Genomic DNA, 18,120 nt, shown 5'->3' with positions numbered 1-18,120 from the left:
TTAGGATCTGTCTTGTATGCAGTCAGATCATTTATTCATAGCTGTCAACTTACAGATTTGAAAATAAGGGACCAGCAGCCTCGAAAATAAGGGATCAGCAGCCAAAATAAGGGATTTCCCCAGCACAGGTATGTTCAACTTCTGAGCCCCTCCGAGCCAAAGGCAGAAAGCCCAGCCAGCAGCGAAACGAAGCCTCAAGCGGTGGTTCCCACAGCGCAGCAACCCGGCAAAGGGGACGCAGCAAGGAAAACCACCATCACCTCTCCGCTGGGAAGCGCTGAGCAAAGGCGAGTCCCCAGGCAACGCGGCCGATTTGATCGGCACAAGGCATGCAAGCTCCACCCCCCAGTCGTTCTTAGACTCCTTATTGGGTGAGCAACACAGCCAAGCAACACAGTTGGAGCCTCCCTCCTCCCTGGCCGGCAGGGAGGGAGGGAGAGGAGCTGCTTCCTTTGAAACCCAGGAAATTTAAGGGACATCATCAATAAGGGACAGCAGCGGGACACGGCGCTGGGATAAGGGACTCTCCCGCCAAATAAGGGACTGTTGACAGCTATGATCTGGAGATCAAACCCGGGACGTTCTGCATGCAAATCTTGAGCTACAAATGGTTTCAGATTGGATTGGGGATTGTGGGTTGAGATTCCTGCATTGAACGGGCTTGGGCTAGATCAGGGGTAGGCAAACTAAGGCCCAGGGGCCAGATCCGGCCCAATCGCCTTCTCAATCCGGCCTGCAGACGGTCCAGGAATAAGCCTGTTTTTACATGAGTAGAATGTGTCCTTTTATTTAAAATGCACCTCTGGGTTATTTGTGGGGCATAGGAATTCGTTCATATTTTTTTTCCAAAATATAGTCTGGCCCCCCACAAGGTCTGAGGGACAGTGGACCGGCCCTCTGCTGAAAACATTTGTTGACCCCTGGACTAGATGACCCTACTTTACAATTCTATGATTATCCCTAGGGTCACGGGGAAAGGTTTAGCTAGGCGGCCCACATATTTGCCTAGCGTTAATGTTGTTGTTATTGTTATTGTTATGTTATTGTTATTGTTAATCTTCATATTAATTTATTGCATCCATACCCCACTTTTTTCTCCAAGGAGCTCAAAGTGGCATGCATTGTTGTTGTTTAGTCATTTAGTCGTGTCCGACTCTTCATGACCCCCTGGACCAGAGCACGCCAGGCACTTCTGTCTTCCACTGCCTCCCGCAGTTTGGTCAGACTCATGCTGGTAGCTTCGAGAACACTGTCCCACCATCTCGTCATCTGTCGTCCCCTTCTCCTTGCGCCCTCCATCTTTCCCAACATCAGGGTCTTTTCCAGGGAGTCTTCTCTTCTCATGAGGTGGCCAAAGTCTTGGAGCCTCAGCTTCAGGATCTGTCTTTCCAGTGAGCACTCAGGGCTGATTTCCTTCAGAATGGAGAGGTTTGGTCTTCTTGCAGCCCATGGGACTCTCAAGAGTCTCCTCACCAGAATTCCAAAGCATCAATTCTTTGGCGATCAGCCTTCTCTATGGTCCAGCTCTCACTTCCCTACATCACTACTGGGAAAACCATGGCTTTAACTATATGGACCTTTGTTGTCAAGGTGACGTCTCTACTTCTCAAGATGCTGCCTAGGTTTGTCATTGCTTTTCTCCCAAGAAGCAGGCGTCTTTTAATTTCGTGACTGCTGTCACCATCTGCAGTGATCATGGAGCCCAAGAAAGTAAAATCTCTCACTGCCTCCATTTCTTCCCCTTCTATTTGCCAGGAGGTGATGGGACCAGTGGCCATGATCTTCGTTTTTTTGATGTTGAGCTTCGGACCATATTTTGCGCTCTCCTCTTTCACCCTCATTAAAAGGTTCTTTAATTCCTCCTCACTTTCTGCCATCAAGGTTGTGTCATCTGCATATCTGAGGTTGTTGATATTTCTTCCGGCAATCTTAATTCCGGCTTGGGATTCATCTAGCCCAGCCTTTCGCATGATGTATTCTGCATATAAATTAAATAAGCAGGGAGATAAAATACAGCCTTGTCGTACTCCTTTCCCAATTTTGAACCAATCAGTTGTTCCATATCCAGTGGCATGCATGGTTCTCACTTAATCAGCTGAGGCTGAGAGGCAGTGACTGGTGCCAAGGTCACGCAATGAGCTTCGCAGCCGAGTGGAGATTCGAACCCTGGTCTCTCCTCCTGGGACCAGAACGCCACGCTGGCTTGTTTGCACGCCCTTGGCGTTGAAAGAGGATTTGACAAATTGATAGAGGGCAGGGCTATATGTGGGTACGGCCAAGTTCACCACTGGATGAGGTAGTAATAGTAATAGTAATTTATTATCTGTACCCCGCCCATCTGGCTGGGTTTCCCCAGCCACTCTGGGCGGCTTCCAACGAAGATTAAAAATCCATTAAAATGTCACAGATTAGAAACTTCCCTAAACAGGGCTGCCTTCAGATGTCTTCTAAAAGTCAGATAGTTGTTTATTTCCTTGACATCTGCTGGGAGGGCGTTCCACAGGGCGGGGGGCACCACCGAGAAGGCCCTCTGCCTGGTTCCCTGTAACTTGGCTTCTCGCAGGGAGGGAACCGCCAGAAGGCTCTCGGAGCTGGACCTCAGTGTCTGGGTGGAACGATGGGGGTGGAGACGCTCCTTCAGGTATACTGGGCCGAGGCTGTTTAGGGCTTTCAAGGTCAGCACCAACACTTTGAATTCTGCTCGGAAATGTACTGGGAGCCAATGTAGGTCTTTCAAGACCGGTGTTATGTGGTCCCTGCGGCCACTCCCAGTCACCAGTCTGGCTGCTGCATTCTGGATTAATTGCAGTTTCCGGGTCACCTTCAAAGGTAGCCCCACGTAGAGCGCATTGCAGTAGTCCAAGCGAGCGATAACTAGAGCATGCACCACTCTGGTGAGACAGACAGCTGGCAGATAGGGTCTCATCCTGCGTACCAGATGGAGCTGATAAACAGCTACCCTGGACACAGAGTTGACCTGCGCCTCCGTGGAGAGCTGTGAGTCCAAAATGACTCCCAGGCTGCGGACCTGGTCCTTCAGGGGCACAGTTGCCCCATTCAGGACCAGGGAATCCTCCACTCCCACTCGCCCCCTGTCCCTCCAAAAAAGTACTTCTGTCTTGTCAGGATTCAACCTCAATCTGTTAGCCGCCATCCATCCTCCAACCGCCTCCAGACACTCACACAGGACCTTCACTGCCTTCACTGGTTCCGATTTGAAAGAGAGGTAGAGCTGGGTATCATCCGCATATTGATGGACACCCAGCCCAAACCCCCAGATTATCTCTCCCAGCGGCTGCAGGTATGCTTCTGAACACCAGTTGCTGGAATCGCAAGCAGAGACCATTGATATTGTGCTCAGGTCTGGCTTTTGGGCTTCTTCCCAATGGGGAATTTGGGAGGTCACTGTGAGAACAGGATGTCGAGTCCCTTTCAGCCTGATCTGGCAGGGCTCTCCTGGCGTCCTTATGGAACCTGCAGGTCCAGGAGCAGTCTATCACGTTCGCAACCCAAGCGTCCACTGTATTGAGAAGCAAAGCGGCTAGTAAGCCTGATCTATTTTAAAGGAAATAAACTGTTGCAACAGGGTCCCCACTCACCACACGCAGGAGGGAGGAGGAACCCCGAACAATGGTGTGCCAGCCTCTATAAAGATTTTTGAAATTGCCCACCCTGTAGCCCAAGACCACCCCCAAAAAACATCATACATACATCGCAGAAGGAGGCGGTCTACAGCAGAAATTTTAGAGTGTTGCTTCTCTCCTGTCTGCCAGGATCCCTGATAATGCCTTACTTGATTGCATTTTCTGGGTAGCCTGGCCATTCCTTTGAGATGGTAAATACTTTAGTTCCTGAATCTCTTATGTATATTGATAGTTTGCTCAGTTTAACAGATACTTGCCAGACTGTATCTTAAAAGGGAGGTATAAGCCCCTAGAGTCAAAAGACAATTGGAAAGCTTTTCTCATTTCCTTCCTCCTTGCAGAGAAAATTTTGAAGTCAATTTTGGAGAGTCATAATGGCTTCAGGATTGCTCTCAGACACTATACTTATGCATGTGTGTTTGCATTGTACGTTTATGAACATTTATTCTGTATTTGAGACCTTAGAATTCTTATAACAACACCCATTGTATTCAATATTCAATCTTGAGTTATTTAACCACTTCACGATCGCTTCTTTTGTTTCTTAGATTGTGTTTTATGGCGCAGCAAATTGAATTCTATCAGCGATTTGCATTCTGTACAGGACAATTTCTAGAAAATGAAAGAGGCAATTAAAAAGCAATTAAGAACCATCCAGCGTCGCTTAGCACGGCCCATTAACAATGGCTACAATAAGCAGGGAAATCATTAAGGGGTCGGCCAATAACCTCAGCCATTTCCCAACGCTTTAAAATACGCACTAAGATGCTGGCAAATCATCGTGAGGACTTTGAACATTGCAAGCTGGTGCAGATAAGTCTCAAACTGCAGATGGCAGCCGAAATTGACAGATTTGTCCATTCCTAAGCCGTCCTCCTTTTTTAAAAAATCCATAGCACTGGGCATATTTTTTAAAAAATATTTTATTAGTTGAATATAAGAACAACATGTCTGTGTATGAATAGGGTGAGTCTGTGACCTGGCTCAGGAACTAAGTATTTATCATTACAAAAGACTGGCCAGGCTCCCCAGGGTATCCAATCAAGAAAGCATTAACAGGTGACCTGCCAGACAGGAGATAAACAACGCACTCAGATTTCTGTTGTAGACCACCCTTTCTGTGATGTAGGTATGATGTTTCTGGGGGTGGTTTGGAGTTTGAGGGTGGGCAATTCCAAAAGTCTATATAGGGGAGGACACACCTTTGTTCTGGGTCCTCCTCCTTTCCTGCGTGAGAGGGGAGCACCCTGTTGCAACAGCTCAATAAAGATCAGGCTTACGAACTGCTTTGCTTCTCCATATTCTCTGGTTGGCCTCTGTTATTTTCTACGACCGATGGAGAACCTGCAAAGGACTCTATAAGGTCTCTTGTGTCCCCCATAAGGGAATAAGGGCAGATTTTCGTTTATTACATTATAAATGCTGAACTCGGAAGCAACAGCATGCTAGGAGCTGTCCAGAACGGGTGTCGCCTCATCTGTTCTGCTCAGGCTCTTCTTAGCCCAGGGAAACAAATTTCAACCAGGTCGTCGTTTTGCTGGTTTTACAAGGAAGGCTTGGCGGCAGGACACCTGCCTGGCATCCAGAATGTGCTGTGCTTCCGACAGAAACCAGTCCTTTGTTCAGAATCTTGAGGACTAGGGACTTGCGTCATTTTTAGGGGAAGAGCTCAGTGGCAGGACACCTGCTTGGCAGGCAGAAGGTCCCAGATTTGATCCTCAATGGCCTCTGCAGGTAAGGTCGGGAATGTCTCCTGTCTGAAACCCTGGAGAACCGCTGCCTGTCCGAGCTGGCTGGATGCTGGGGTCTGACTTGGGAAAAGCGGCTTCCTTCATTGCTAAGCCAGGCATTTCTTCAGCGGGTTGTGCTGACATTAGCTGGTGAGAATATTCACCTCCTTCATTTCCCGGTTCTCGAAGGATTGTGGCTGCTGCTGCAAAGCACAAGAGCGTGCTGGGTGTGTGGGTGTTGTTTTTCCCTGGTCAGTTGGCAACCCAAGAAGGGAAGATGCAGCGAGACATCTCAGCAACAAGGCTGATATCAGATTTCTCGCAGCTCCAGTTTATCACCTCCTCCCAAATGCGGAAGTTGGGGCTTTGCAAAAACCCACCTTTGGAACAAAAAAACGGTTGATCAAACACCACACCCTTTGACAGAGTAGCCGTGAATTTTCCAGGGCAGGCGGAACTCCATGCCACATGAAAGCATCCCCTGTCACCCAGAGGCACAAGTGCAACTCAGATGAACAGCCAGCATCTGAGGCTCACGGCTTAGTCAACAGCCCTTTGGGAAGGAATCCAAAAAAAGGATGACTAATCCCCTCCGCTTTTTAACACAAGGGAAATGGAGACAAGCAAGGTACATACTACATACCATGAGTCAGCGGCACAGAGCCCTGAAGAGACCCCCTGAGGGCATCCAGCTCAAAATGCAAAGCTTCACCTATGGGATTTCTGACAGTAACACTCCACTACAAAACTTTTTTGAATTCTGCCTGTAATTAAAAGGCACAGAGCCTCTCGGCTGCCTTTTAAGGATGGCAGCCATAGGGAATGTCTGCACATCCTCAGAGGCACTCTTTGTCATGAGGTTTGTTTACTACGGATGACACTTCTCACACACTGAATGGGCTTAAGGGCCGAGTGAGGATTTGAATCTGGGTCTCCCGGAGCCTAACTTGAGATGCTAAACCGGGAGACGGGATCCTGATAGCCTCAACCTCCCCCAACCCCCGCGAAGTATCTATGGTTTATTTTAAACTATAAGTGCCATGGAAAAAAATAGACAATTGAACATTCCCCCCGCCCTTTTCTTTGTAAAGGTTTCTCTGCCTTCACATTATTTCTATTGGCTTTTCAGTGAAAATGCCTATTATATAACGTTACCAAACAGAAATGGAATTTAACAAGAAATAAACACACACACACACATTTCCACATTTTAATTTTGATTCTATGTTGTATAATAATAATAATAATAATAATAATAATAATAATAATAATAATAATAAAAAAGAAATACAAAAACGAAGCAGCCTCAGGCTTATTCCAAAGGGCCGGTTTGAACCCTGTGACCTCTCAGGGCAGAAAGGAGAGAGAGAAAAAGGTGTCCCTAGAAAGAAGAGCTTGGCAGTGTAATAAGAATTTTAAGGTCTTAGATATATATATATATATAATAAATGTTCATAAATGTACCAAGCAAACACGTACATAAATATATAAACCACATGTCTGAAGCAGCACAGGAAGACAGTCCTGAAACCATGTTGACTCCCAAACTGACCAAATGTTTTCTCTGCAAGGAGGGAGGAGGTGAAAAAAAAACCTTCCTTTTTACAGGAATTAGGTAATCACCGTCTCAAAGGAACGGGCAGACTACCAGGAAAGGCAATCAGATAAGGCATTATCAGATAACCTGGCAGACAGGAAAAACAACACACTCAAATTTCTGTTGTAGACCGCCTTTTCTGTGATGTAGGTATGATGTTGTCTTTGTCCGAAGTGAGAGCTGGACCATAAAGGATGCTGATCGCCAAAGAATTTATGCTTTTGAATTATGGTGCTGGAGGAGACTCTGGAGAGTCCCATGGACTGCAAGAAGATCCAACCTCTCCATTCTGAAGGAAATCAGCCCTGAGTGCTCACTGGAAGGACAGATCCTGAAGTTGAGGCTCAAAGACTTTGGCCACCTCATGAGAAGAGAAGACTCCCTGGAAAAGACCCTGATGCTGGGAAAGATGAAGGGTGCAAGGAGAAGGGGACGACAGAGGACGAGATGGTGGGACAGTGTTCTCAAAGCTACCAGCATGACTCTGACCAAACTGCGGGAGGCAGTGGAAGACAGGAGGGCCTGGCGTGCTCTGGTCCAGGGGGTCACAAAGAGTCGGACATGACTAAACGACTAAACAACAGGTATGATGTTTGTGGGGGTGGTGGTCTTGGGTTACACCCCTTCTGTGATGTATATATGATGTATGGCGGGGTGGTATGTGGGGCAGAGAGTTTAAAATAAGGGCAGGCACACCTATGTTCTGGGTCCTCCTCCTTTCCTGCGTGTGAGGGGAGCACCCTGTTGCAACAGATCAATAAAGATCAGGCTTACTAGCTGCTTTGCTTCTCAATATTCTCTGGTTGGCCTCTATTCTTTTCTCCTGCCAATAGGGAACCCACGTAAGGACTCTATACGGGCTCTTGGATACCCCATAAGGGAAAAAGGGCAGATTTTGTTTACAACAGGGGGCAGAGCAAGAAGACAGAAGCAGGATACGGAAAGAGAGAGAAAGCAGATGAGCTTTGTGCCTTGAGTCTTCCGGCCTCCTTGTTGTGATCCTGTAAACACCACCTTTGGCCAGATGTTGCGTGTCTGCCGGGTGATTCACAGGGCAAAAATGATCCGCTCAGCCATCTGCAGTGATGGAACCTCTCTGAGACTGCAAAGGAATCGCTCTGTAATTGGACGCCTGGGTTTGCAGAACTCGCCTCCCTCCTGCTCAGGTGTGACATCATACCTGCGGCGAGACGGAAAACATGACCGTGTTGGGTATAGAGAAAGGGCAACTGCCGTAGGATGAAGGAGCCAGCGAGGTTTCCTCTGATCTTCCCTAATCTGTGCAACAGTTCCACGTAGCTTTAGATCAGGGGTCAGCAAACTTTTTCAGCAGAGGACCAGTCCACTGTCCCTCAGATCTTGTGGGCGGCCAGACTATATTTTGAAAAAAATAATGAACGAATTCCTATGCCCCACAAATAACCCAGAGATGCATTTTAAATAAAAGGACACATTTTACGCACTTGAAAACACGCTGATTCTCAGACCGTCTGTGGGCTGGATTTACAAGGCGATTGAGGCGGATCCGGCCCTCAGGCCTACCCATGCTTTAGGTTCTCATTCACAACCACTCATATTTCTGGGTGAAAAACAGAGAGAGAGAAAGAGGGGGGGGGGGGGGAGAGGGAGAGGGAGAGGGAGGGAGGGAGAGAGAGAGATTCACACCAGGCCAGAATGAATATTTCTATTCATCCATTCAAACCATTTTTTAACCCGCTGTTCACTGCTGGAAAAGCCTTCCAAGTCAGCTTGGAAACATGAAGGAATAAGACAGACACGGCACAAAAGGAAAAGCGATTGGGAGGGAGGAGGAAAAAGCAACGTGGTGCAGCAGCGGCAGCAGCAGGCAGGCCCATTTTACATCTGTGGAACACCGAGGCTCAGAGCTTGCCTACAGTTAGAGCAGAGTCAAGAAATGCTTTCTGGTCTACTGAGAAAGACTCGGCAGCCTGCTGGCAATCTACCAATTTCCCAGATCCTTTGCACCCCAGAAGCTCCTTCCCTCAGGAGAAGGAAAGCGGCTTTGCTACATCTCAAATATCTAAAATCTGCCGAACCGGCCCCAGTTATCAGCTGCTGGGGGAAGTGGCAAACTGTGGGCTGGGCTGGGCGCTGCTTGTGTTTGCTCAGCTGGTCAGGACAAAGTTCACATCCAATTCCGCTGTGCAACTTTTGCAGGTGCCCTTCGCTCAAGTTTCGCTGTGTTTCCTTAGGAGGAGCTGCCAATCAGAGATCATTGCCTACCTTTCCAGGTAGAAGGTTCCAGGGAGCACTGGGCACCTTTCCTGCCTGCCCTTCTGCTTCTTCCGGTGGCTTATCTTCTGTATTTTTAAGAGCAATCTGTCTTGCATAAGGATAAAATCACAGGTCATCTATTCCAACCCCCTGCAATGCAGAAATCTCAGCAAAAGCATCCATGACAGACGGCCGTCCAACCTTTGCTTTAAAACATCCAAGGAAGGAATGTTGTAAACAAAAATTGCCCTTTTTTCCCTTATGGGGTACCCAAGAGCCCATATAGAGTCCTTACGTAGGTTCCCTATTGGTAGGAGAAAATAACAGAGGCCAGCCAGAGAATATTGAGAAGCAAAGCAGCTAATAAGCCTGATCTTTATTGATCTGTTGCAACAGGGGGCTCCCTTCACACGCAGGAAAGGAGGAGGACCTCGAACAACGTCTAGACATTTTAAATTCCCTGCCCTGGAGCTCAAGACACCCCTCCACACATCATACATACATCACAGAAGGGGTGTAACCCAAGACCACCCCCCACATACTTACATCACAGAAAAGGCGGTCTACAGCAGAAATCTGAACGCATTTTTCCTGTCTGCCAGGTTATCTGCCTTTCCTGATAGTCTGTCAACCATTAAAATGCTGATTACTCAATTCCTGAGACAATGGGAAGGCTCCCTGACCCGCCTCCCTCCTTGCAGAGGAAACATTTGGTCAGTTTGGGAATCAAAAATGGTTTCAGGTCAGTCTTCCTGTGCTGATCTATGTACGTGCTTGGTTGGTACACTTATGAACATTTATTATATATCTAGGGACGCGGGTGGCACTGTGGGTTAAACCACAGAGCCTAGGACTGGCTGATCAGAAGGTCGGCGGTTTGAATCCCTGCGACGGGGTGAGCTCCCGTTGCTCGGTCCCTGCTCCTGCCAACCTAGCAGTTCGAAAGCACGTCAAAAGTGCAAGTAGATAAATAGGTACCCCTCTGGCGGGAAGGTAAATGGCGTTTCTGTGCGCTGCTCTGGTTTGCCAGAAGTGGCTTAGTCCTGCTGGCCACATGACCCGGAAGCTGTACGCCGGCTCCCTCGGCCAATAAAGTGAGATGAGCGCCACAACCCCAGAGTCGGCCACGACTGTACCTAATGGTCAGGGGTCCCTTTACCTTTAAAAGAGGATTGGGTGTATTAATTAACGGAGGTTACCAGAACCTCCACAGCCGGAGGCAGCCGTGCGTCTGAATACCAGTCGCTGGAAACCATAGGAGGAGAAAGAGTTCGAATCCTGCTGGTTCCCCACAGGACTCTGGTTGGCCAAGGTGAGAATCAGAAGCTGAACTGGTTGGGCCCCCTTTGGCCCGATTCGGCAGGCTTTCCTTATGTTCTTAATCCTGGGAACCGTAGTTTCCCCGTGGGCAGTTCTACAGTTCCCAGCACCCTTAAAAAACAACAACACATTGATTGCACAAAACTGGAAGACTGGAGAAACACCAACTAAAGAACAACGGCAATAGAAGTTGATGAACTATACAGAACTGGCAAAAAATGACAGATAGACTAAGAGAAAAAGACAACAGAGACTTTGAAAAAGATTGGGAACCATTCATATTATATTTGCAGAAACAAAGAAAGTCAATAGACTTGATGGCAGGATTTAAATAAACATCCACATTATCAGCATCAGAAAATGTTTAGAAGATGGTGAAATAGGATGGTGTATTTACTTTTATTTCTATGTTTTTAGGTTTGATGTTATGTCCAGTATACCTGAAGGAGCGTCTCCACCCCCATCGTTCTGCCCGGACACTGAGGTCCAGCTCCGAGGGCCTTCTGGCAGTTCCCTCCCTGTGAGAAGCGAAGTTACAGGGAACCAGGCAGAGGGCCTTCTTGGTGGTGGCGCCCACCCTGTGGAACGCCCTCCCACCAGATGTCAAAGAGAACAACAACTACCACACTTTTAGATGACATCTGAAGGCAGCCCTGTTTAGGGAAGCTTTTAATGTTTGATGCATTACTGTATTTTAATATTTTGTTGGAAGCTGCCCAGAGTGGCTGGGGAAACCCAACCAGATGGGTGGGGTATAAATAAATTATTATTATTATTATTATTATTATTATTATTATTATCATTATCATCATTATCATCATTATCATCATTATCATTATTATCTTTTTCTGTGGAGAGATAGCAAAGCGGGTGAAAGGAGAAACCAGAAGCGGAAGTTGGGGGAAGGGGAGGGAGGGAGGAATATATAGTAAATGTTCAGAATTTGAGATGTATGTAATGAATGAAATAGAAAAATGAATAATTTAAAAAAACAACAACAAGACATTCCCATGGGAGAATGTGCTTTCATTCTGTCGCTGTGCATGCAGCCTCCCTGATGAGTTTGAAGACTCCCTTCCATCCTTGGGCCTCCATGATGTAATTTCGAGGGAATGTGACAATTAGGAGGAGGAGGAGCAGCCCAAGGGAACGATGGAACGCCTCTCTCAGCCGAGCTGGAGGTCAGACCGGCTCCTCAGCTCAGGCAGGTGAGAAGGAGAAGAAGGAGAGGTTGTTGTCGACAGATGCTCCGAGCCGAAAAGGCGCCATGGCCTCCTGGCACCGTCCCAGAAGGCTCTCCATGCCGGCCGGAGGGATAGGGAGAAGCTGGCTGCACCCTCATCTCTGGGGTCCAGAGGAGGAGAGGAGGGTTTTCTGCCCCCAGGTGAGTCTCTGAAGGGGAAGGGGCTTCCCGCAGAGCCTGCTTGGTGACCTGGGTCGGCAACTGGCGGACCTTGTGCCAAATTTGGCCCAGGAGCGGCAGAAGGGGATGGATGAACTGGATTGGGGACGTATCGGAAGCACATTCGATCCCCACGAAAAGATATGGGAATTGTCGTTTGTCGAGGGTGCTAGGAATTGTAGCTCTGTGAGGGGCGAACTAAAGTTTCCAGGATTCTGGAGGGGTAGGTGTGTTTTGAATGTAGTTTGTCAAGGTGCTGGGAATTGTAGCTTTTTCTAAAGAGGTAAATGGCAGTTCTTAGGTTACTGGGGTGCGTGGCTGCTTTAAATGTAGCTTGTCAGGGGTGCTGGGAAATGTAGCGCTGCGAGGGGTGAACTGCAGTTTTTAGGATTCTTGAGGGGTGTGATAAAAGTTATTTGTCATGGATGATGGGAATTGTCGCTCTGGGAGAAGTAAACTATAGTTCTCAGGTTATTGGAGGGGGTGTTAAATGTAGGTTGTTGGGCATGCTGGGAATTGTAGTTCTGTAAATTACAGTATACAGGGTTCTTTGGGGGGGGAGCAGTGCTTTAAAGATATGCTGTGCAGGCGACACTGGGAAGCAAAATTGCACTAGATGGAGATCTGTCAAGCGATTTGGGGCCAAGGAAGCTCACGGCTGACCCCTTGGGCAAAATCCGCTCCCGTCTAGACGCCATCCCTGAAGTGGGATAAATGTTTCTCCTAGGTCTGTGAGGATGAGGCCAGATAGAGCCTCCTCAGCCAGGAGTGGTCTACCTGCGGGGAGACCCTGGAGGTGTTCCTGCCTCAGAAAAGGGGTCTATCTGGCTGTTGGTGTGGTGAGTGCTTTAGTGTGTGAGAGAGAAAAATACCTCTCTTCATTTTATATCTTTCTCTCAGAGGAGGCTCTCGTAGGAACATTGGGAGCTGCTGACTCCAACCAAGTTAGCCCAGGGGTTCATTTAACTCAATATTGTCTACACTGACTGGCAGGCTCTCTCCAGGGGTTTCCGGCAGGGAACATTCCCAGCTGTACCTGGAGATGTTTGGGATTGAACCAAAAATCTTCTGCATGCAGGGCAGCTGCCCTGCCCATTTAAGCTGCAGTCTTTTCCTTAAAAAGAAATTAAGATTCCAGTCCTCAGCGTTCGAAATATGGGGCTGATTTAAAGATAGGAAGAAGATGGGAAGCTGTTTCCCAACCCTACCAGGAGATGCCAGGAATTGAACCCAGAACCTTCTGCACCCAAGGTTGAAGCTCACTCACTAAGTCCTTCTCCTGCAACGAGTGTTTACATGCTGCATTTGACAACTACAGTGGTACCTCGGGTTACATACGCTTCAGGTTACATTCGCTTCAGGTTACAGACTCCGCTAACCCAGAAATAGTGCTTCAGGTTAATAACTTTGCTTCAGGATAAGAACAGAAATCGTGCTCCTGCGGCGCGGCGGCAGCAGGAAGCCTCATTAGCTAAAGTGGTGCTTCAGGTTAAGAACAGTTTCAGGTTAAGAACGGACCTCTGGAACGAATTAAGTTCTTAACCCGAGGTACCACTGTACACAAGCTGTGCAGCCATGTAGCTGCTCACCTCTCAGGTTCAATGACAAGTGTGTTCACTCTTTCTCACAAGCGTACGCAACCTTTCTACAAGCGCTGGCCCACGGCTGGAAGCAGCCTGTGCTCCGTTTAATGCGCCGATGAGTCTTGAGTCCGTGAGATGTGCTGGTCAGAGTGTTGGACCAGGACCTGCGCCTTGTCCGACTGCTTTAAAAGCTCCCGATGACTCGAGAAAGCGAGCCACGCTGCGATCGGCAGAAAACAGATGCCTGCTCTTTTTTATTTTCTCAAAAAAGTATATTCATTTTATAACACAAATAAAAAACACAAACAGAAAAGACAAACAATACAAACAAATTCTTGTCATATCCTTTTTTTTCCTAAATATTGTTAAGTGGACTTCCCCAAGTCCCACCTATCTGATTTTCATTTTACTTCATCTTTAGCAGTTTACATATATCATAATGTCTAACCATCTTTTTTTTTATCACACTTAAAATAACTTCACATTTTATACTTACAAATAATACTGTTTTAAAATACCCTATCTTCTACTTCTAACCCTACAGCCTATATCCACTTCCAAAGCTATTCTAAGATTTAAATATTAACATTTTCCCCCCAAATATTCTTTAAACTTCTTCCAATCTTTTTCCACCGTCTCTTCTCTCTGGTCTCGGAGTCTCCTGGTCAGTTTGGCAAGTTCCATAAAGTCCATCATCTTCATCTGCCATTCTTTAATAGTTGGTAAATATTGTTTCTTCCAATTCTTCGCTAAACGGATGCCTTTTCTTGAAGCAATTTGACTTGGTAAGGCAGGAGGGGGGAACCTGCGGCCCTTCAGAGGCAGCGGTTGTGTAGTGGTTAGAGTGCCGGACTAGGGAGAGACTCGGGTTCAAATCTCCAGTCGGCCATGGAGCTTCGATGGCCCGGTCACGGCCTCTCAGCCTAGCCTACCTCACAAGGTTGTTGTGAGAAGAACCTTGGGATATCAATGTAATAAATAATGGAGATGAGTTATTTCAGGACTTAAGATGTGGTGGTAGCGATTGTATGATTATCTGTTATTGAGGGGCACCCAGGCTATTGGATGGGGTGGCTTTGCACCCAATAAACCCTCGTTCTGGGTGTGTGTGTGTCAGCACATCTGCTTTGGTGTTGAATATTGACTGACGTGTGCTTGACATGTTTTCAGCAGCTTGATTAAAAAAGAAGTCTGTTCGTGTGATTAATCCTCTGTAATTTGACTCATTTAATCAATTAAACAAATTAGCATTTGGACAAAACCTCAATATGTTTTCAGGATATTTAAGGAGGCGTCTGCTGACATGACGATGTGATAAGCAGAGACGCCCTTTCAAGGGAAAGGCATATGGATGGGCTCATCTTGAATTCTGGTAACTCAGCCAGATCTCAAGAAGCTGGCACAGCAGAAGGGGCGTAATTTGAACTCGGGGCCTGATTCATTTGAAAGAAACCACTTGTGTTTTTTGAAAAGAAAATACATTTGCATGTTGATGGAGAAGTATATTCAAATCACCTGGAGGAGGCAGTCAAATTTAGATAGGAAATATGTCATGCATATCCAGCAAAAATTTGCAGGCTACAGACTATTTGGTGTGAAGACTTGCAGGCGGAAACGCTGAAAGGAATTTATTTATTTTTTTGTTATAGCTTTTCTGTTTCAATTTTAACGAAAATGAATATAATGCATATAAGAGAGAGAACAAGCATAGCAACAGATAACAGATGAAAATTAAAAGATGAAAAGCAAAACTATAAAACAGATACCGAAGGGAACGGATCCAGCAAATGCAGGTTTTCTCCTTCTTCAATGTCCTCCTTAAAAAAAAGAAATTCTCTCTCCATTTCCAGTTTTTAAAAGCACAAGGCAACTTACAATAACATGAATATAACAATATTTTTCTATCTCTCTGTCTGATCAGATGTAATACATATTGAGAGGGGAGCTTGCTATCTTTAATGCTCTTTAAGGATAATATTCAGTAGCTGCCTGTCCAGCAGAAAACTCATGGGTCAAGCTTTCCCCCTTAGCACAGAGCTGCAGTGAAGGACATAAGCTACACCTGCAGAATTTCTGCCTGTCATGTGGTGTCTCTGCCCCCCAAACGATGGCAGCCTCTGTTTCTTTTGGCCAAACAAACTTCCTGTTTCATTTTTTATTCTGTGACTGTGCACGCACCATATATTTAAAGCACCCTTCCAATAATGTTGGGAACTGTAGTTTTTTACGGGCGCTGTGAACTTGCAGATCAGTGAAGGGCGAACCGCACTTCCCAGAATTCTCGGGGTGGGAGGGATGTGTTTTGTGTACGCACCGCTCAAGTTCCTTCTCGGCCTCACCTAATTAAAATTCCTGACCTGTGCAGGACGTATTTAAATTTGTTTTGTTCTTTGCATTGTTCCAAAATGTCATTGGCAGTGACATTACCAATGCCTTGGGGGTGGACAGGACTTCCTGATGACTTCCAGGATACAAGTTCCAAGAACAGAGTTGCTCTTCGTTATGTGTCATGTGTGTGCAACTGCTTTTTTTTTTAATGCCATTGTCTGCAAACACTTTCCCTATTGGTTGACCTTCTCTGATGACACAAGAATGTTCAGCTGCCTCCAAAGGGCAGTCGCGGAATGCAGAAAAAAACGGATGGAACTGAAGAGAGTTGACAGGCGGGAAATTGGTATTTCTTTGGCCAGAAACAGTTTTAGGAAGGGAGGAATATCAAATATGGCGCAGAGGCAAAGAGATCTCTTGAAGCGGAGTTGAGGAGTTAAGGGGCTTGGGATAAAATAAGGGAGTGCAAGGACAGGTTGTGTGTGTCAGCAAGGGTTTCAGAGAGGTATTTTGTTGTTGTTGTTTAGTCGTTTAGTCGTGTCCGCCTCTTCGTGACCCCCTGGACCAGAGCACGCCAGGCACTCCTGTCTTCCACTGCCTCCCACAGTTTGGTCAAATTCATGTTCGTAGCCTCAAGAACACTGTCCCACCATCTCGTCCTCTGTCGTCCCCTTCTCCTTGTGCCCTCCATCTTTCCCAACATCAGGGTCTTTTCCAGGGAGTCTTCTCTTCTCAGGAGGTGGCCAAAGTCTTGGAGCCTCAGCTTCAGGATCTGTCCTTCCAGTGAGCACTCAGGGCTGATTTCCTTCAGAATGGAGAGGTTGGATCTTCTCGCAGTCCATGGGACTCTCAAGAGTCTCCTCCAGCACCAGAATTCAAAAGCATCAATTCTTCGGCGATCAGCCTTCTTTATGGTCCAGCTCTCACTTCCATACATCACTACTGGGAAAACCATGGCTTTAACTATACGGACCTTTGTTGGCAAGGTGACGTCTCTACTTCTCAAGATGCTGTCTAGGCCTGTCATTGCCCTTCTCCCAAGAAGCAGGCGTCTTTTAATTTCGTGGCTGCTGTCACCATCTGCAGTGATCATGGAGCCCAAGAAAGTAAAATCTCTCACTGCCTCCATTTCTTCCCCTTCTATTTGCCAGGAGGTGATATAGAGGGTTGAATTTCACACTGCTAACAAGCCAGATCTTTGGTTTCTGTAATATTTCTTGGATTGAGGAAGAATAAGCTGCGTACACACATTTAAAGCACATTTAATGCACACACCAAAGATCCTGGGAACTATAGTTTACCTCTTGACAGAGCTACAATTCTCAGCACCCTTAATAAACTACAATTCTTTTTTCTTGGATTTGTGTGTGTGCTCTTTAAATGTGCTTTATAGAAAGACCCCTGACTGAAACCCCACAGAGGAAACCAGCGTAGGCAATACAGTTTGAAGCTAGGCAGAGCATTGGCCTGACTACGTATAAGACCTAGATAAGGCTTTCTAGAGCAGCCCTGTATTCAGGAACCATGAGGACTAGCCTCTTACTTTAAGAGAGAGGCTGTAGCTCTGTGGTAGAGCCAGCGGCGTAGCGTGGGTTGTCAGCACCCGGGGCAAGGCAAGTAATTTGCGCCCCCTAACCCGGGGCAAGGCAAGTAATTTGCGCCCCCTAACCCCTAACCTGCCGCCGCTGCCAGCTTCTTCTTGCTGCTGCCTGGTCTGGTCTGGTGTGGTTCTCTCCCGCGCTCAGCGCTGCGCTGGGCGGCCACTGCACTGTCCCTCCCCCAGATAGTCCCTCGCTCTCTCTCCGCACCACACGCCTGGCACCCACCCCCTCCACAGTGGGCGGCGACCCGGCGGCTCGGATTGGATTCGCACAGCCAGCACTGCAGTGAGAGAGAGTGAGTGAGCCAGGTAGGCGCAGAGAGCTGCGAGTGCGAGCGCCCCCCCAGATGTTGCGCCCGGTGCGGCTGGCCCCCCCTGCACCCCCCACGCTACGCCACTGGGTAGAGCACCTGCTTCCTGTGGCTCCGCTGTATTGGATAAAGATGCAAAGACACGCAGCCGTTTGCAAATAGACAGAAGCGGCAGGCCTGGCTTTATTGCTCTAACCCTGATGTTTATTTAAGGAGAAAATGCAGGGTTTAAAAAAAGGGGGTTGTTTCTAGTTCTCATGATTCTATAGGGGGGGAAACCAAATTACTGATGAAACTGCAAGGAGCTTTTCCTAAGGGTTCAGCCGGAGCAAAAGCAAACAAAAGCCCTTACCCAACTCTTGTTTTCGTT

The 18,120-nt window shown here is 47.2% G+C and overlaps 1 protein-coding gene across 2 annotated transcripts in view; it reads left to right on the top strand.

Annotated features, from left to right (window-relative positions):
• The first annotated feature begins 11,731 nt into the window (after positions 1-11,731).
• TUFT1 (tuftelin 1) overlaps positions 11,732-18,120 on the top strand; it is a 52,792-nt gene continuing 46,403 nt past the window's right edge. For both annotated transcript variants that reach the window (XM_053368635.1, XM_053368634.1), the window contains exon 1: positions 11,732-11,910. In XM_053368635.1, the coding sequence (XP_053224610.1) occupies positions 11,794-11,910 (117 nt within the window). In that variant the 5' untranslated portion in view covers positions 11,732-11,793. The remainder of the gene's footprint in view (positions 11,911-18,120) is intronic.

This window comes from Podarcis raffonei, chromosome 16 (assembly GCF_027172205.1).
Source record: "Podarcis raffonei isolate rPodRaf1 chromosome 16, rPodRaf1.pri, whole genome shotgun sequence".
In the NCBI taxonomy this organism is placed as follows: domain Eukaryota; kingdom Metazoa; phylum Chordata; class Lepidosauria; order Squamata; family Lacertidae; genus Podarcis; species Podarcis raffonei.
The sequence above is the reverse complement of the archived record's forward strand: the minus strand, read 5'-3'. Positions and strand labels throughout refer to the sequence as shown.